The sequence below is a fragment of the Anolis carolinensis genome, chromosome 3 (assembly GCF_035594765.1).
Source record: "Anolis carolinensis isolate JA03-04 chromosome 3, rAnoCar3.1.pri, whole genome shotgun sequence".
In the NCBI taxonomy this organism is placed as follows: domain Eukaryota; kingdom Metazoa; phylum Chordata; class Lepidosauria; order Squamata; family Dactyloidae; genus Anolis; species Anolis carolinensis.
Genome location: NC_085843.1, coordinates 110,618,599 through 110,639,495, shown reverse-complemented (window position 1 = coordinate 110,639,495; position 20,897 = coordinate 110,618,599). Strand labels below are relative to the sequence as shown.

The 20,897-nt window shown below is 37.6% G+C and overlaps 1 protein-coding gene across 4 annotated transcripts in view; it reads left to right on the top strand.

Annotated features, from left to right (window-relative positions):
• Positions 1–20,897, top strand: part of gabrg3 (gamma-aminobutyric acid type A receptor subunit gamma3) — a 506,296-nt gene that overhangs the window by 290,342 nt on the left and 195,057 nt on the right. For all 4 annotated transcript variants that reach the window (XM_062975361.1, XM_062975360.1, XM_062975359.1 and 1 more), the window contains exon 5: positions 2,513–2,595. In XM_062975361.1, coding sequence (XP_062831431.1) covers positions 2,513–2,595 — 83 coding nt within the window. The remainder of the gene's footprint in view (positions 1–2,512; positions 2,596–20,897) is intronic.

Sequence of the window (20,897 nt, the reverse complement as noted above, 5' to 3'; positions counted from 1 at the left end):
CCCCAAACAGGAAGGTTTGGTTGTAAGCTACCTCATAACGCTTCTACTTTGCCAAAAAATAAAATAGCCTTTTAGGGTACCTTTATTTCTTCCTTCCATGATTTGTCATGATTTGTGTCATGATTTGTCAGCCTGTGCTGTGTTCCAAACGGGAATCCTTCCCCCCCCCTCACTTTTCTCTCCCTCCCTCTCTGCAGTTGGGAATTGTGGGAGTTGTAGTCCAAAGCACCAGCTGAGCCTGTGTTACTGCAGTTACAAAGGGGATCCCCCCCTTTTCTCTCCCTCTCCCTCTCTGCTTTTGGGAATTGTGGGAGCTGAAGTACCAAAAAGCACCAAGACGGATGGTGGGTGGGGCCAAATGCCTGCAATGTGGAAACCTCTCCATGGAAAAATATGCAAGACAACTGAGTGCACTAAACAGTGTGATCCCAAGATAGGGAAAAACTCCTTTTTATTATGGAATGAAGTTAGACTGAACTCTCTTCTTCTGAACACTTCTCAACGCTTCCCAGCATAATCTGATGAAGTCCATATAAGCACAGTTCCTTCTATTAAGTAGCATCAAGTCTGCCCTGAGGTAATTTAGGAGACAATGAAAAATGCAAGACTTACATATCATTCAATCAAAGTTTGACCATTCATACTTTTTGAAGCAGGTGTACATAGGACTTTTCTGCACAGATCCTTCTGGCATGATATCTCATTATGCTTTCTGGTAAATATCCCATGCATGGTCTTCCTAAATTTTCTGAAAGTTGATTTTACATTTCAATGAACATCAGTAGTTTTGCTTATGTCCTGTCAACAAATGTGATATGTTCTTAGGAAATACGTTATAGTCCATTCTTTAATTATTTAAAACTGCCTTGGGTGCCCTGCTGCAGAAGTGAAACAATAATAAAATGTAGAAATGTGATGATTAAATTATGCAAATAGTTAAAAATATTCCACAATTTAAGCTTTTCTGTATTTACAAATCATAGCATTCTTAATTTGGATGAAATAGTATGTCATTGGAAATATATGATATTGTTGTTAAGGTATTGAGATGTTTCAATTGCATATTTCCACCATTGGAATTCTTATCATATTCTGTTTAAAATGCTTTTTCACCATTTGCATGAAGTTGGAAGGGGCCTTTGTCTAATCTTACTGCTCCATGCAGATTCTGCAGTGCAAGAACCAGCTACTACATCTGTAATAGATAGCTGATCCACTCCTTGAATAAATAGTTCCAGCAAATAAGAATGTTTCACCTTCCATGGCAGTCTGGTTGACTGCTGAATTTTTTTCATTGTGCAATTTCCATCTTGCCTTTCCCCATGGAGCATCAAATAAGAACTTTGCTCCGCATTCTGCATTTAGCATTTCAGATATTCAAAAACAGATATCATGGCTACCCTTAATCTTCTCATCTTCAGCATAAACTTAGTCGCATCTTTCAATCATTCCTTAAAAGACATGGCTTCCAGGCTCCATAGTAGCCTGGTCATTATTCTCTGAATGTGTTTTAGTTTATCTTTCTCACTACACTGTTTTGGGCTCAGTACTCAAAAATATAGTTTGGCTAAAGCAGAATAAAATGGAACTATTATTTCCCATGGCCTTCAACAGAATGGCAACAAAAACAATAAATCATAGGAGTAAAAACCATGATATTCCAATATAAATGGCCCATCTAGATCAGCCCATAATTTCATTCATAATTGCATGTCATGTTATAAAAAACAGTTTCAAGGAGAGTGCATTGGTTAGCAAAGAATATACAAATTCATTTGAAGCAACAACCTTCACATGAATAAAGAATGGAGAGACATGGAACATATTCTAGAGTAGCCATGTTATCCATGCAGAAAAAAACAATACTTAGAATCTGTCAAACAGTGTTACCTTTATTGGGTCAACTAGAAGGCAAAAATACATCATGTAAGCTTTGAAAGCTTTACTGGCTTCTTCATCAGGCAAAAATATTAAAATCAAACAGTAGGAAAAAATGATGATGCTGGAGTCACATGCCTATATTTTGTCTCAAATGGTCCTTCTGTTGTCAGTTGAGATGACCTGTGGGGATATTAGTGCAGTCAAAGACCAATCAAGTTCTTGGCCATGTGAAATGTCAGTGATTCGTGAATATCACTGGTTTGCAGATTTTGGATATTGTTGTATCATGGAAAATGTGAGCCAGGTGAACAGAACATACTCTCACTATCATGCATTTGTGTAGAGGCCCTTCCATTCATTTTCATTGATGGCAGTGGCACCCATCTGTTCCTCCATCTCTCAATGCTATTTCACTGCCTCTACTAATGCCTGAACTGCACCTGAACTGCACCTGAAAACTCATTTATCAGCAAATACATTCTGCCTGAGGTTAACCAAAATAAAATGTAAATGAGCCCTTTTACTCTTTTCCCAATGAAGCTTTTGCAGTGTCCTCCTGTTACTATCTATTTTCTTTTTTAAAAACCTGTCATCATATGGAGACTGTAATAGCTACCTGGTTTCCCTCCAGACTTACCATCAACGCGGAATGCCAGCTGCAGCTACATAATTTCCCAATGGATAAACATTCCTGCCCATTGATATTCTCCAGCTGTAAGTAAGAGTCTTGGTGCCTATCTACTATCTTCTATCTGCAAAACTTTCCATAAAAGATGTGAATTTGCTTCTCATCTTGACAGGTGATTCACATTTGTTACAATGTTGCTGGAGGTGTTGTGTGTTTCCTAGATGTGCATGTTTTCCCTTTTCCATATTTGTGGCAGGAGGTTTTCAGCTTGCAGGGTTCTGACAAAGGTAACAATTGTTTACTTGTGGTCTCTGTTATGCTTCAACAAAGAACTGATGTTTAGGACGAAACAAGCATATCTGCAAAAAAATACGATAATGGGATATGTCTTGTACATCCTCAGATGTATTAAGGATTTGTGACAAACAGCACAAAACCAACCATAATACATCAGTGAATGTTATATAGTATTAAATTTAACATGCTGAACAGTTTCAGTTGGATGGTATTTACTGCCTCTACATAAGTGTGTTGGAATGTATACAAGCACATGTATTCCTGTCTATAGGTTTTTTCATTATGGAGAAAGCTTTCTAGTCACTTTCTAGCCACACAAACAGAGACAAAGAATGGCATATCTCTTAAGTAGCATGTGGTTGTGCTCCAAAATGCCAGTGCAAATATTGTCCTAATCAGATTAATAATGTCATTAAATTTTGTCATAACTCTCTGTTTATTATATCAATTTCTTAAGTGGTAAATTTTGCCTGGGAAATATGCATCAAAGAGCATTTCAGGGATTGCATTCACAATGTGACAGATTATATATATATATTGTTGATTGGATCGGGAATTTTACTGGATTGAAGTCAAACTGAAACAAGTGTGGGTTGTGAAAGAAATTCTATTACATGAATTTCTTTTTCTTTCACAACCCACACTTGTTTCAGTTTGACTTAAATATGAGCTTGACGTTGAAATATCTCTAATTTATATGGCTAGGTGTGCATGTTCCGTCCCCCAGGACGATGGTTTGCCTTACCTATTGGTCGTTTGTTTGTTTTCCCTCCTTTACATTTTGTTTGAGCCTCTGGCTGCAAAAGCCTAGGAAAAGTGGCTTGGAATCTGCAAGAGCTGGCTGCAGTTTTCTTTGCAATGATTGGTCAAAGAGTACAACATCTTAGGACCGCCCTTTTTACCAGGGTCTAGTCTCCATTTTGGAGCTTCATTCTGGCTATAGTCTTCCAACGTGCTGGAGCTGTGCAAGGCTAACTGGGACAAATCATCCTCAAAACCAGGCCAATCTAAGCCTATCCAAATTAGATAAGTATTGAATTATATTGATCTGGAATAGGAAATCTAGTTGGAGGAGCAGGGTTATTCTGTCGCTTCTAGAACTAATCTTTGCTGTAAAGATAGGGAAGGAAAGAGTTTCTCCTTCTAATATAGGCAGCGTGATTAGGGTATAGTGGTTTTATAATCACCTTTGCTTTCTGGAACCAGGGATAATTCTGTACCTAAAACCTATAGAAATTTGTTTCATTTTCTGCAACTTTAAGATCTGTGCCAGGTTTACAACCTTGTATGAATAAACATCCTTTTTTGAAGTTATCCAGACTCAGTCGTTCAATATCTATAGGACAGCTTATAGGGATTTGCAGTTCGCCCGGATAAAGGACAGCACGTTTCAGTTTTATAGTTTTTTATTTTCTGGCGGACGGCACAGTGCAGCTTCATTCCATCCTAATAATGTACATAGGGCTACTGTAGGCAATGATATTGTTTTTACTAGAAGGGATGCTTGTCCTTGGGCGCTTGCATGAAAAGATTCATTGGAAAGTTTTATTTCATGCTGTTATTCAGTTCTTGTATATTTAAATGGGGCATGGACAAAAGACCTTTCTGGAGCATTTTATTTAACAATGATAAGTAACTTTCACAGTGATATAACTTCAACAAGCATTTGTGCACTGACCAACTTCATAATTCATGTGAAGTGTTGTAAGGGTAGGGTGAACACGGAAAGTGCTCTAAAGAGGTGGCTTTGGAGGATCTGACATTATAAATCAGTATGGAATGTAAAAAAGAGATAAATTCTTCCTTGGGCTGGAAGAAGCAACTGATTTCATGTTGTGGCAGTCATTTTTGTGCTTACCGGATGATTTCTCTCTGGCTCACTCCTAAAGGATGATGAATGCTAGAATTACCTCTCCTTTGTGCTGATGTGTTTTGACTGTATTGTACTCAGCATCGAGCTGTGAGGAGAGATGGGTAACAAGTAAATAATAATAATAATAATAATAATAATAATAATAATAATAATAATAATAATAATGTTATTGTTATTGTTATTAATGGAAATTCCAAGTATTATTTGTAACTGAGAAGCTATTTAGTGATAGAAATTAGTTCACTTTTTAAAACTGCAAATCTGTAACCCTAGGAATGCATACTTGTGGTGACTGAATTACATTCACTTCTTAAATCTTCACAAGGTGATCTGGACCTTATCAGATGTAGTCTTCTCTGTGTCTTCTTCCCTTTGCCAAAATGGAGTCCCATGGAGCCCATCACATGATGTAGGGCAACTTCTGACTGGACTCAGTGGAGCTCTGTTTCGGAAGTGTGGAGAAACGGAGTCCAGAGTGCCTTTGGAGGAGTCAGGTGCTATCTGACTCCAATTTGAGTACATGAAGAGGAAGCGGGAAATGGATGGAAACCACATGGCATATTATTCAGGGCTGAATTTCCCAATACAGCATTACAAAACTTGATTATTTGTTGTATTGTTGGACATACTTCATGAAAGGACTCTTAAAGAATAGAACAGATTTAAAATAATATTCAGTTAATTTCTTTTGGTCATTTTTATTTGTTCTGGGTGTACTTTTAATTCACCATCAGTGTACATTTTGCTCTGCATATATATAAATGTCATATTTCCTTAATAATATCAGGATAATAAAAATAATATAAGTATATGTGTGATACAACTGCTACATTTAGGTTGCTGTTCTATAAACATTTACCTGGGTTGGGAATAATATCTACTGAATGCAAAGTAAACATGCATTGGATTATGAAGTTGGGATATTGCCTGGCACTCTCCTTCAATCTAGTTATTGGTAGATTTTTACGCTTACAGATTTTTATGTATTTAAAATACTTTAAACTAACCTCTTGACTTAAGTTTTATTTTACATCAGTCAGTTCAACAGATAAATTGCACATTAAATAAAAAGATGAGATTTTTTAATTCTTAGCATGATAACGTTTCATGGTATCAGATGTTCTCTTGGTCTGTTTTCTTACAATGGAAAGGAAAGTGTGTTGCCTCACTTATTTGTTCAAACCTCCAAAGTTGTCCTTTCCTTTTAGGATATCTTTAAATATTAAATAAGTGGGGGGAAAGCAAAATACATTGACTTCTGCTTTGACATTTTTGCTTTGTTATATAGCAGAGCAGAAATAAGCATCTTTGAAGGCTCTGGGGATCATTTATGTTCTCTTGAGAATTTAAAAATGTGATTTCAAGTCTAAAACAAGTGAGGGACACTATAGTGGGCACTATTAGCTATTTTTGCACTAATTTTTGTGTCATGGGTGGAGTCAAAAGGACTTGTGGAGTTCATGGAAGCTTGCACTTTGCTCACCCCTCAAATATATGAAATAATGAATGTGCCTTGTCTCTTGTTACTATTCATATGGTACTCTAGAGTTTAATGATGGATGAATGGAAACACTACTTTCTTTACTCCCCTTCTAGTGCTCTTACTATTATTTCTACAGCCAGCACTACTGCATCATCACCATCAGTGTCATTATTACCATTGCAATCTGGCACAATATGAGAAAAGTGGGAAGAAGTATCCTTCCAGTTGTTCTTGTTCTTGTTTTTAGTGTGGTCCAGGCCAGATTCAAATACAATTCCTATAACCTCTCTTTTTCCTTCTCATACAACTGAGTACGAGAAGTTGTACTCCTGAGACATGTAAAGTGAAAACTGGGAACTTGGCAACAGGCAAATTCCTTGATCAAGGATATGATTGTAATGACCAAGGAAATGACAAGAAATCCCTGAAGTCATATCTGCAGAAATAAATGATTTCCCAGATTGCTTATGTTCTATTGGATGTACAAACAAACATGCAGGGAGGCAGGGAGAGTAAGCAGTCAAAAGTATATGAACCAGCTTTTCAGGTCTATTTTTAATAATGTATCTGAATGGGCTCAGACAGACAGAGAGGTCAAAGCAAACTAAATTAGGTTTTTCTGCATACACTTGACAAATAGACTCAGTTTTATAAAGGATCAATTATTATGATGATGACAACTAGTATCTACACTTACTGGCATATGCTTATCCTGTTACTAAATTGTAACATTAACTTATATTATCATTAAATTTAAGACGTTGGCATTTTCAAATGCTGAGTAATAATTTGACATAGGTTTTAACCAGTAACCCCACCTCCCAGACTATCTAGCATGATTCATCCCAGCTCAAGCTCTAAACTCATTTTGTTTTTTTTTGAAGATGAGTGATTTGCAGGAGCAGAGAAATAATTAACTAGCATAGAGTGTTATCCAAATAAATTATTTCCATGGTTCAGCTGTATTTTGAGGTGTTTTTCTCCTTCAGAATTAATGTTAAGATGCACATAGATAATCAAACATACTAAGAATAGGATTTTACCAAATATTTTGTAATAAAGATGGTGCTTTCAAGAAGACAGAATGGTCTCCCACTAATGGTGCTTTTATTTATTTTTTCAGTATGTGTGTGTAATGATACTTTTAGTTTGCTGAGGCTTTTCCATGACATTTTGCTGCCTGAAGCAGAGGAGCAAATGGCATTCCTCCCATCAATAAGGTTCATGGTGCCAAACCATTTGGCACATGAGTCAGAAAGTTCCACACTTACTTCACCCCTGGCAGTAGAAATGCACTAAAATAGTTATCAATAACATGATTAACTATTTGTTTTCCTTTCTTGACACCTAAAATCTGTTGCTTTGAGGCATTTTCTTTAGTTTACCTAATGGTAAGGCTGGATCTGGAGCACTCACAGCCAACATTTCCTGGAGCAGCTAGTGTTTTAGAGATATTTTTCCCAATAATTCCTTCATGATCCCAGTGAGATAATGACTACTTTATGAATAGGATGGTGTCATATTGAGTGACAACATAGTTCATACTAGTTGGGTTAAACGGGTGATCTTAGCCAATTGGGATCAAACTGCTTCTTTTTCAAGACAGTTTTTTTTCGTGTCAGGAGTGACTTGAGAAACTGCAAGTCGCTTCTGGTGTGAGAGAATTGGCCATCTGCAAGGATGTTGCACAGGGGATGCCCAAATGTTTTTGTTGTTTTTACCATCCTTGTGGGAGGCTTCTCTCATGTCCTTGCATGGAGCTGGAGCTGATAGAGCAGTGTTTCTCAACCTGTGGGTCCCCAGATGTTTTGGCCTTCAACTCCCAGAAATCCTAATGGCTGTTAAGCTGGCTGGGAGTTTTGGGAGTTGTAGACCAAAACACCTGGGGACCTACAGGTTGGGAATCACTGTGATAGAGGGAGCTCATCCATGCTCTCCCTGGGTTGGATTTGAACCAGCAACCTTCAGCTCAGTAACTCAACCTTCAAGTCATTGGTCCTGCCAGCACAAGGGTTTAACCCATTACACCACCGGGGGCTCCTCTTCAAGCCGGCAAAGTCTTTGAAAAGTATGGTAAGGCTTGGGACCTTGTGCAATTCTTGATATTACAGACTCCTTCCTTGCTAATCTCAGTATCAGTTTCCAAGTGCTTTCCCAGTTCTCTGCTTTCTCCTCTCTGCCAGGGGTTTGCCAGGAAAAGATGAATAATGGCACTGCACATTATGCAGCAGATCACATTTCCAACCTAAAAGAGATTATTTGTAATAAGATAATTCTGATCCTGTTTTTGGAAATCTTCTCAAAGACTAAAAGGGAGAGAGATATCATTATTTGCCCATTTCACCTCCTTTTTGATGAAGGATCAGGATGTTGGGACTAATAAAAATTCATAGACCTCATCCCTCTCTTCTCTGTTCAACCCTATTTAAGATAGTGAATGACATCTTCCTAGAATGATACTGGATTAATCCTATTGTCAGAACTCATATTCATAATAACCGTGGGATTTTTGAATAGCCTTTCTAATATAGATTTTATAGAAAAGTTTTCAGAGCTATTTTTGTTTTTGTTGTGTTTGCTTTGGAATTGTCACACATCTAAATATGGGGCAGAAATGCTTGCTAGTAATGTTTGAATACTCAAATTTGGCTTCCGAGGTCATTAATTTGGAGGATTAAAAATCTGTGTAGGTTTTTATAGTGGGAGGCAGTATTTTCAAGAATTAATTTGATGTTTTTTGAAAGCTCATGTTACGAATTTAATTTTTCACTAATTTGCTTTTTGCAGGAAACAAAGAGCAATTTTAGCAATTTTCTTCCTGCTGCAAAAATGTCTTTGAAATACAGTTTTCAAAGACTATTCATAATTTGACACTTACTCTGCACATGTAGTTGTTTTGCACAAAAATAGTTATCTTAAACTCATTTTCATCGTAGGCCACATCAGTCTAATGGCTTCCTTCAAAGGGTCATTGAATCCATGGATGGAGAATCCTGGATACAGAGGGTCAACTATAATTTTTTTTTTTACATAGTGGCCAATGTCCTTTGGTTTGTATGCTATTTGGGTCCCCAGATTTTATTGAACAACACCACGCATCACAGGAGTTCCCAGTGGTGCAGTGGGTTAAACCTGTTGCACCCCAGCAAAGGCCCACCTTGCTCTCAACACACACTACTGAAACAGGCTTGGTATAAACAGTTTATTGGTAAAAAGGTAGCAAAAAGTAAGGCAAAAATGCAATAAGAAAATGCAATAATCAAAATAGGATCCAATGTCCCAGGAAACAGTAAGTAAATCCCTAGATGGCAAGGCTTAAAACAGGAACATGATCTTCAAAGCAGAATCGAAAGTACATGATACAAACAAGAACATGAAGGCAAGAATACTTTCCCAAAATACATAGGCAAAACCTGAATTAGGACTTGAGGCTTGAAACAGGAACAAAGCAGGAGATCTTGCTCTAAAAGCAAAGTTGCTTGATCTGAAAGATTGTCTTCACATCTGCTCTATTTACGCATTTTTGCAAGACATGAACGCATTTCTTTAGCCTTGGGTTTCCAGCCTTTTGGCCGCAATCCATGGAGAACACCTGAGGGCTCTGGTTCTCAGAAGCAACCTCGCTTTTCTGTTTAATTGCATTCCCTCATTATCACTATATGAAAGTGAAACACCTGGCTGTTGTTGACTCTCCTGACTGCCCTCCTCCCATTCTGAAAGCTGTGAAGGGTCATGCCAATATGAAGCCTCTGCTATCTCATCTTGGCCTGCTAGCTCCTCTTGGCTCCCTGCCTGAGTCTCCTGCTGCTCAGACTGTATAACCTTTTCAGACTGTGAAACCCCAAATCCTCCTCCATCATCAGACTGAGCTACAATAACAGCCTTGTGCTGGCAGTACTGATACCTTGAAGGTTGGGCTGCTGACCTGAAGGTTGCCGCTTCGAATCCAACCCAGGGAAAATGTAGATGAGCTCCCTCTATCAGCTCCAGCTCCATGCGGGCACATGAGAGAAGCCTCCCACAAGGTTGGTAAAAACATCAAAAACATCCAGGCATCCCCTGGGCAATATTCTTGCAGATGGCCAATTCTCTCATACCAGAAACAACCTGCAGTTTCTCAAGTCACACAAGTCAAGTCAAGTCCTGACACACACAAAAAAATCACTTTTGATTATCTGGCATGAGGACTGGTGATAATGGGAATTGCAACCCAATAGCACTTGTGACTCTGAGGTTGAGGAAAGATTAAAGAACATTTTAAAGTCAGGCATCCTGTCCGAAAGCCTGGTATCTAAATTTAAATCATGAATTTATCATGACTACACAATCAAACTGAAGCCTTCCAGATGTTACTACATCACAACTCCCATCAGCTGTTGTCATGATGTCTAATAGAGCTGTGCAAAAAGTCATTTGTACCTCATATGTCGGATCTATTTTGCAAGATTCGTACATATAATGCAATATTAAGATATGCGTGTGGCGCCCATGCAAAAAACTTAAGATTGCAAACACTAACCTATGACTTTTCATAAGAGTTATTTAAGTCTTGTAAGTGGCTCCAGGTCTCCGTTGTGGGCACCGCTTCTCCCCCAAAGGGCTCAGTTTGGTTCCTCCAAAGGGCCCCGAGGCTCTTTCCCCAAAGGTGATGGGAAGGGGGGGGCAAGTGGCCAGTAGGGAGGGAGGGAAGCCTGGCTGGATGGCTGGGCAAAGAAGAAGAAGCCTCTCTGGCACATGACCAGCCCAGAGAGACAGGCAGAGACCATTGCATTGAGGCTTTAACACGGGCAACCCCAGTATTCTGAAGTGAGCAGATTTCTGGGAAATGTAATTTAGGATGGGGCCTTTTGAATTCTCTGCCACAGGAGTTTTTGCCTTTCCAAACTACATTTCCCAGAATTCTGCTTACTGCCTTGTGCATCTTTCTCCTCCCCTTCCCTGAAAGTTTTGTTGGGAGGAAACCAGTGTTCATTCTCTAAAGGAATTCCGAGATAAAAGAGGATTGTTGGGAATTGAATCAACCCTGTGAGGTAGGCAAAATTGAGAGTCAGTAACTCCAAAGTTTACCTAGTAGATTTATTATTATTATTATTATTATTATTATTATTATTATTATTATTTCAATGGCTGTTGGGGGTGCTCTAACAGTGCTTTTCCTGCCTGGCAGAAGGGGGTTGGACTGGATGGCTCCTGGGGTCTTCCAGTGAAATAGTACTGTTAAGTTTATGTTGGTTAAAATTCCCTAAAATCAGTAGATGTGAAAATCTTTCTGAAACTGGGGGGGAATGATGCCCTGGTTGTGTTGTATCATTGGAAATAGAAATTCAATGAGATCGTTCTTGTAGATTATTTTTTAAAATGTTGTTCATAATTTTTTTAATTCTAAAAAATCAGTGTATGAGTGAAACGTTCTGAAACTTAGAGAGGGGGGCTTACAGTGGTAAATGTATTTTACAATTGCAGCAAGTTTCATCAAGATAGCTCTAAAAATGAGGGGAAAAGAAGCCCTGGAAGCTTTCCCATTCGTGCAATTATATAACGAAAAAGTAATGAAAATTTCATTATATTGTTATAGTTGCAATATGGACTCTTTAAGATATTTTTGAAATACTTTAGAAATGTTGTGCCACCCCCCCCCCAATTTAGTAATGTGTATTGAAACTTTTTTTCATTGATTGCACACATCTAATGTCTAATGATGAGGAATACAAGAGTTCTTGTCCAGCATCTGGAGGGCCACATAAAATGACATGGCAGACTGGATTTGGTCCACAGGCCTTGTGTGGTTTTGTGCTATATATCTCTACAGAATGTTATTTTCTGCGGAAAAAGTATTTTTTACTAAACAAGAGTTCTGCAAATTCTGTGCATAATGAGTTTTGAACTGTGAAGATTATTATCAGACCAAGATTTTTCTTATTTGGGTTTCTTGACACTCTAAAAACACTCTAAAAACATTTTTTTGAATATTTTCAAATATTCTTTCAATCTCTAAAGGATGGCATACTCCCACATAGACTCCAGAATTTGTGAAATAGCTTTTCAAGTTTATTCTTTGCTGATGATGGGGCACAGATTATTACTTCCATTAATTAATTAATTAATGTCCACTAGTGACAATTCAGGTGTAATTTCCTTAAGAGAATAAGGTTTTTAAGATCATGTCAGGGGCTGCCATGTTTTTTTAATGTTTTTATGAATTTAACTGAATTGTTTTTAATGCTAATGATGTTAAATATTGTTTTCATATTTGTATATTTGTATATTTTAAATTGTATTTTAATGCTTTTAATGTTAGCCGCTTTGAGTCTCCTAAAAGAAAGAAAAAGCAGGATATAAATAAACATAATAATAATAATAATAATAATAATAATAATAATAATAATAATAATAATAATAATAATTCAGCTAGTGGCCCAAAATGCAGACTGTGCAAGGAAGCTGACAAAACTATTGATCATATCCTCAGCTGCTGTAAGAAAGGCCATAAACACCTGGGCCATACCTGTCATAAGATATACTGCTGGCATCATAAATTGGATGCAGGTGAAACTGGACAATTTGGACAGAAAAACAAGAAAACTCATGACCATTCATCATTCACTGCACCCTTGCAGTGATGTTGATAGGCTATATCTGCCTAGAAGATCTGGTGGCAGACGACTCTTACAAGTAAAACAAGCAGTCAAAGAAGAACATGCCCTGGCAGAATACGTAAAGGAAAGTGAAGAACCTGCTTTGATTGAAGTCAAAAATCAGAAACTCCTCAAAGCACAGCAGACAAAGAATCAGTACAAGAAAACTGCACTACAAACTAGAGCTGACAGCTGGCACAACAAAACATTGCTTGGAAAGTTCGTAGACAAGATTGAAGGAAAAGCTGATAAGGAAAAGACATGGCTATGGCTTACAAATGGTACACTGAAGAAGGAAACAGAAGGCCTGATTCTTGCAGCCCAGGAGCAAGCCATCAGAACAAATGAAATTAAGGCCAAGATCGAAAAATCAACTGATGACCCAAAATGCAGACTGTGCAAGGAAGCTGATGAAACCATTGATCATATCCTCAGCTGCTGTAAGAAAATTGCACAGACAGACTACAAACAGGAGCACAACTATGTGGCCCAAATGATTCATTGGAACTTATGCCTCAAGTACCACCTGCCAGCAGTAAAGAACTGGTAGGATCACAAACCTGCAAAGATAATGGAAAATGAACACGTAAAGATACTATGGGACTTTCAAATCCAGACTGACAAAGTTCTGGAACACAACACACCAGACATCACAGTTGTGGAAAAGAAAAAGGTTTGGATTATTGATGTCGCCATACCAGGTGACAGTGGAATTGATGGAAAACAACAGGAAAAACTCAGCCGCTCAGGACCTCAATATTGAACTTCAAAGACTCTGGCAGAAACCAGCACAGGTGGTCCCGGTGGTGATTGGCACATTGGGTGCCACGCCAAAAGATCTCAGCTAGCATTTGGAAACAATAGACATTGACAAAATTACGATCTGCCAACTGCAAAAGGCCACCCTGCTGGGATCTGCATGCATCATCCGAAAATACATCACACAATCCTAAATGCTCGGGAAGTGTTCGACTTGTGATTTTGTTATACGAAATCCAGCATATCTGTCTTGTTTGCTGAGTCATACTATGTCGTTCTGTCAATAATAATAATAATAATAATAATAATAATAATAATAATAATAATAATAAATGAAGCACTTTTAATGATGATAAATTTGCATTATTTCATTCTCAGGTTATTTTCAATGTGAAAGAAACTATGCAACAGCTCATCACATACCAATAAAACAACCTAAAATAAAAACTCAAGATTACAATAAATTCCAAGTGTATACTTCAAAAGTTTCTAACATCCTTGTACTGAATTTTGAAATTACAGTTAAAAACATTACAACCTTCTGAGTCATTCAGTTTTGCAGCTTTTCATACTGAGAGGATCATCTCATCAGAACAGCCTGGAAGGGATACTAAAATCATATAGATCAATTTTCCTTCGTAAGATTTACAGTATAACAGCATATGTTTCAGTGTTTTGATATGATATCCCCAGTGCCACAGGGGTGGTATCTGAAATCAACAGGAATTCCTCACTATCCTTCTCTCAAAAACCATGACTATATCACATTGGTCCATGCTGATATGGCACTTGGAGGTAGTTAAGAAATACTTTACATATCATTAGGAAATATTAAATAAGAGAAAGATGAAGAAATATAGTTTCCTTCTGTCTTGAATTCCTTGTCTAATTGGTAATTTACTTGTGAATCCTATCTTAATGAGAGAGAAAAATCATTGTACATTTAATATTAACAATCCACAGGTTGAAAATATCTCCCACTCCCAATAAAAATCCCAACAGTAAATCTTGATTTTTAAATTTTATACAAGGGATGAAATTTTATCACACCACTGTATATAATGAGACTTATTTATTTATTTATTTATTTATTTACAGTATTTATATTCCGCCCTTCTCACCCCGAAGGAGACTCAGGGCGGATCACATCACACATATAAGGCAAACATTCAATGCCTTGACATAGAACAAAGACAGAGACAAACACAGCTCCGAGCTGGCCTCGAACTCATGACCTCTTGGTCAGAGTGATTTGTTGCAGCTGACTACTTTATCAGCCTGCGCCACAGCCCGGGCTTCAGCATTCATGGATTTGGATATCCATTTCGACCTTGGAACCAACCCTTAATGGATACCAAGGACACGCTGTGTATCATGAAACTCTAAAAATGAAGCAAAGATCTTTTTTAAAAGCAAGTTCTTCTTTTACCCAAGTCTGCTCTTAAGCAAAACAACACAGCCACCTAACAAGCAATGAGGAGCTAAAGACTGGGCAGATAGTATATCCTAAGGTACTGTTGCTTGACCTATTTTATATTTCTCCTAGGTTCTGTATTCTATGTGTTTTAATATCTACATGAAGCCACTGGAAGAGGTCAGCTGGGAGTTTTAGGTCATCATTATGATGATAATACCCAGCTGAGGTCAAGGAGACTGTGGAAGTCCTAAATTGTTTTTTGGGTGAATTGAAGGGATGGATGCAAGTTCACAATGATTCATGCTTTACTTACCTCTCTGTTAGACTACTATAATGAACTCTATATGGGCAGCCCTTGAGAAGTGCTTTGAAGCTGCAGCTGATATCAACTTTTGCCTTTTAGAAGCAACTAGCTGTGCCCGGCCATGCGTTGCTGTGGCAAAGTATGGTGCTATGGGAAATAAGTATTGAGGAATTGGTGGTAGTTAAGGTAAAGGGTAAACGTTTTCCCCTGACATTAAGTCCAGTCATGTCTGACTCTGGGGGTTGGTGCTTATCTCCATTTCTAAGCCGAAGAGCCGGCGTTGTCCATAGACACCTCCAAGGTCATGTGGCATGACTGCATGGAGCGGCGTTACCTTCCCGCTGGAGCAGTACCTATTGATGAACTCACATTTGCATGTTTTTGAACTTCTGGGTTGGCAGAAGCTGGGGCTAACAGTGAGGGCTCACTCTGGTCCCCCAATTCAAACCTGTGGCCTTTCGGTCCAGAAGTTCAGCAGCTCAGTGCTTTAACACGCTGTGCCATCAGGGGATATTATTTCCTAAAGGTTGTGAATATACAATATTTCTGATTTTTTTTGTCTGTTGGAAGCAAGTATGAATGCTAAAATTAGGGAAAATGATTAGAATGTAATGGCCTTGCAGCTTTAAAGCCTGGCTGTTTCCTCCCTGAGTGAATTTTTTTTTGGGAGGTGTTAGCTGGCCCTGATTGTTTCATGTCTGGAATTCCCTTGTTTTCAGAATGGTGTTCTTTGCAATATTTTATGTGCTTCTACTGTCTGTGGCCCTGAGAAAACAGAGGATTTGCCGGACTTTGATGATGGGAATACTTTGTTGGGAGGTGTTAGCTGGCCCTGATTGTTTCCTGTGTGGAATTCCCCTGTTTTCAGAGTGTTGTTCTTTATTTAGAGTTCTGACTTTAGAAATTGTATTGTTCTGTTTTATTATACCACATTAATTTTTATATATTCTGATTTTAGTGTTTTTGAATACTTGGAACCAGATTGTATTCATTTTCACGGTTGACCGCAACACAATAATAATAATAATAATAATAATAATAATAATAATAATAATAGTAATGATAGTAATGATAGTAATAATAATGACTTTAGTAATACACACTGCTTCATTCCCTTCTCAGCTTCCTTTCTGAATGAATCCTTTCTTGGGAGGTGTTAGCTGTCCCTGATTGTTTCCTTTGTGGAATTTCCATTTTTCCTGCTTTCAGACTGTTGGTCTTTATTTACTGCCCTGGTTTTAGAGATTATATTGTTCTGCATTATTCTATCCCAGTAATTATTTCATATTAAAGTAGAATCTCACTTATCCAACATTTGCTTATACAATGTTCTGGATTATCCAACGCAGTCTGCCTTTTCGTAATCAATGTTTTTGTAGTCAGTGTTTTCCATTCATTGTGATATTTTAGTGGTAAATTTGTAAATACAACACAGTAGAGTCTCACTTATCCAACATAAATGGGCTGGCAGAAAGTTCAAAAAGCGAATATATTGGATAATAAGGAGGCATTAAGAAAAAGCCTATTAAACATCAAATTAGGTTATGATTTTACAAATGAAGCACCAAAACATCGTTAGACAACAAATTTGGTAGAAAAAGTAGTTCAATACGCAGTAATGCTATGTAGTAATTACTGTATTTATAAATTTAGCACCAAAATATCACGATATATTGACAACATTGACTACAAAAATGCATTGGATAATCCAGAATGTTGGATAAGTGAGTGTTGGATAAGTGAGACTCTACTGTAATTACTACATAGCATTACTGCGCATGGAACTACTTTTTCTGTCAAATTTGTCGTATAATATGATGTTTTGGTGCTTAATTTGTATAACGATTACCTAATTTGATGTTTAATCGGCTTTTCCTGAATGCCTTCTTATTATCCAACATATTCACTTATCCTGCCGGCCTATTTATGTTGGATAAGTGAGACTCTACTGTATATTGATAATCTTATATTATCTGCTTAGAACTGGATTATATGAGGCCTTTTCTTCACAGCTGTATAAAATGCACACTGAAGTAGATTATATGGTAGTGTGGAGTCAAGATAATCCAGTGCAAAGCAGATAATATAAGATTATAAATGGGTTATATAGCTGTGTGGAAGGGCCTTGAGTCTACACTGCCATATAATCCAGTGCAAATTAGATAATCTGTGGAAGAAGTCTAAGTGAGGCCTAAGTCTGCCTGTTCCCTGGGCTGAGTTTGTTGCTAGGAGACCAAGTGGGCAGAGATTACTCCTCTAACTGGCAGCAATAGGATAAAAACAATTATTCTTTTCCCTCTAATTAGGACTTTATTTTTCTTTTCTTTTTGTTGTATCAACCTAGAGGCATGGATAATGGGTTGTGTTGTCAAATTTCGAGGTTGGGGGGCCTGTAGTTTTGTTGTTTTGTTGGTCTCCGTGATGCCACCACTCATTTATATATATAGATATAACACAAATCCTGCTCTAGCTTCCAATTAGCTTCTGAGCTCAATTCAAGGTACTGATTTTTATCAACAAGTCAAAGATCTAACTGCTTGGGGCCAGGATATTGGAAAGAACACCTCCAGCTACACAAATCTGCCTGAAATTTGATATTCTAATTGTTGCATATCTCAACATCTTGTGAGGTTAGCTTAGCATGTTACAAGGCTTTCTCTTTTCAGTTTCTGCTGGGCACCCAAAACTGTGCTATTCCTCATGTTTCAAATTGTTTTAACTGTTCAAAAAGTCTATCTAAAGACTGTTTTAAAAATGTTTTATCTTTGTCCTCTTTTAATAGCTTTTATTTGTTCATCATCTCAGGAGCACTTTTACACTGAAAAGCAATGCAGAAATATTGGAAATAAATAAACAAATATCAATATGTTGGCTGCATCCCAAGTTCCAAAAGCCAATGTAAAATATTTAATTTTGATTAAATACTTAGCAATGATATTATCTGCAGGATAATGCAAAGGATCACCAGAAGTCCTTGCCGACATCAGTCACTGTTTTCCCAGCTATAGAAAATAAGCTGGATCCTTGTCTTTTGCTCCCCCCTCGCGTCTCCCAAAGTCTTCTAACCAGGACATGACTGAATTTAGGGAGCTGCAGCTGAGAAAAAAACACGGATTTTGGGGTGTTGAAATGGAGCTATCATAGCTACATCTAGCTACATCTTGGCTTTGGTGTTTTGACTCTTGCAAACTGGGTCTTCAAATTGTGTCTCAAATTTTATCTTTTTCTTTTTGTCTGTTCCACGAGAGACATAGGATTAAACTTTATTAGCTTGCTCCCATCACCTTGGAAACCTTGGGCTTAATTTGTGGATTGGAAGTGAAGGTTCATATTGATTTACAAACAAAATGTAGCCATTGTTTCCACTGGGATTTCAAGCCAGACAACCTTGTCCATCGATCGGGTCAACTTTTATAAGCTGACCAGGATAAGCCCTAGTCAATGTTCATATAAGAACTTGGAAATATTACTTCTCTAAGCTCAGAGTATCGGGGGGGGGGGGGGGGTTCCCAAAGGAAGGAAGCACAAAAAGAAAATGATTTGGTGCAAATTCCCATTCTCTGCCAAGCCTATTCATTTCCATATCAATAAAAATTAAATAATGTACAAATCATACTATAATTTATTTATTTATTATTTATTTATTATTCAAACGTATATGCCGCCACTCCCCTAGGGCTCGGGACAGCTTACAAGAACAAGCTAAAATCTAATAATCTAAAAACATCTTAAAAACATCTTTTAAAACATCTTAAAAACACTCCCCCAGGGCTCTGTTAATATTCAGTTGTTGACTTGCAGCTTTACACAGTATGTGGTCTCATAAATGCAGCTGGTCTTTACAAAAACAAAACAAATTTTTAAAATAATTTTGAGAATTCCCAAAACCTTTCAGAATGAACCGATGGTTGGTATTAGTGTTCTTATTTTTCTCTGGGAGCTGTCTGAAGAGCTGATTTACTTGGTTGGATAACAGCAAAGGTTTCTGTAGATTCCAATGTAGAATGCTGAGTATCTTTAGAACAGATGGATGACATTTGAGGCAAGAATCTAGAAGTATGTCAGTAGATCCAGAAGCATGCAGTTTCCTTCTCCACATAGTCTTTATGTAACTTTAGTACCTACAGTGTAGGAGTAAGAAACTCTCTAGAGCAGAGTTTCTGCTCCTCCAGTTGTTTTTGACTTCAGCTCCCACAATTCCTGGCTAGGATTTCTGGGAGCCGAAGTCCAAAACACCTGGAAGAGCACAGAGAAACACTGTTCTAGAGTAACACTTTGAGTGATGTGGAGATCTGAAGGATGAATAAGAAGAAATGTGGAAAAGTCTCATAGGAAGCATGCCAATGCTGAGGGGAAAGGGAAAAGGGCATCTCCTATTAGAACTGCTAAGGAAGCTTGTTTGCCCGTACAGATGGCCTGAACAAGATATTTGGCAGTTGTTCTAAATCTTGAATGTACTTTCCTCCTGCCACCTTTGAAGTTTAATGATTTTAATAATCACACAAAAACATGGATTATGGAAGTACATAATTCAAAGTGGGCATGTGCAAATGAACTAGGGTCCCATCTGACCCTCATCCCTCCAGACAGATTGTAAGTGTTTCATGAAGATTTTAGTTGTTGTAAATCCAAATGTTTTTTCACCCCAGTCTTAGATCTAGTAGCTGAGACATTAAGTGCTATTGATTTCAAGAATTTCCATCAACCCTTCTTTATACTGCTAAGGAAAAGAAACTTCAAATACCCCTAAAGATTACTTGAAAGAGTTTATTTTCAAAGTGTAAAAATGTCTTTCCTTCAAGTACTCCAATTTGTTATGGAAAGCTTTTGTTTACAGTCCTGTCAGGCGATGAGCAAGTGTACCTTAAAGGGGAAGTCATTAATGTCTGAAAAGAGTTATTGGCACAGAGCAGAATGACCAGGCCATAATACTGTGAGATTATCTATCTGTCTGACCATCTATCTATCTCTCGTTCTCTGTCTTCCTTAACTCAGTATGTTAGACAACAACTGGGTGGTATACCTACATGGGAGAGAACACAAAATGAAGGAATTGCACCCCACCAAAAATTAGAATTCTACCTATCTGTGTATTTTTTCTTCACTCCCCAATCCTGTATCCTGCATAGAAAATATAATTGGAAATTTATTTTGCATAAATTTTGTGCTTGGTTAATTTAAACAGATAACAGCATTTTCTGTGCAAAACAACTCCAGAATTATTATGTACAGGAATTAATATTTCTGCAAGGAAATATTTTATATCCAGATAATTGTATTTTCTTCACTAAACAACTATGTACAAATTTTGTGCAGAATAAATCCCAAATTGTGATTAGCCTTAGAAAACTGTGGCTTTCCTCACAGCTAGAAGACAGAAGAAATTACTAGGCTTGATCGATCCATGAAAAATTTGATTTTAAACTCGTTTCAAAACTAGAGGGGGCAGTTTTTCGTTTTTGTTGCTAATAACGAATTTGGCCCCCAAAATTTTTCGAAATTAACGAAAATTCGTTATTTTCGAAATTAATTTGTTAATGGCGGACGCGCATGCGCGGTGGCCCAAAAACAGCCCGAAGGGGGGGGGACTTAGGGGGCTCTCCCGCCCTCATTTTTTGAG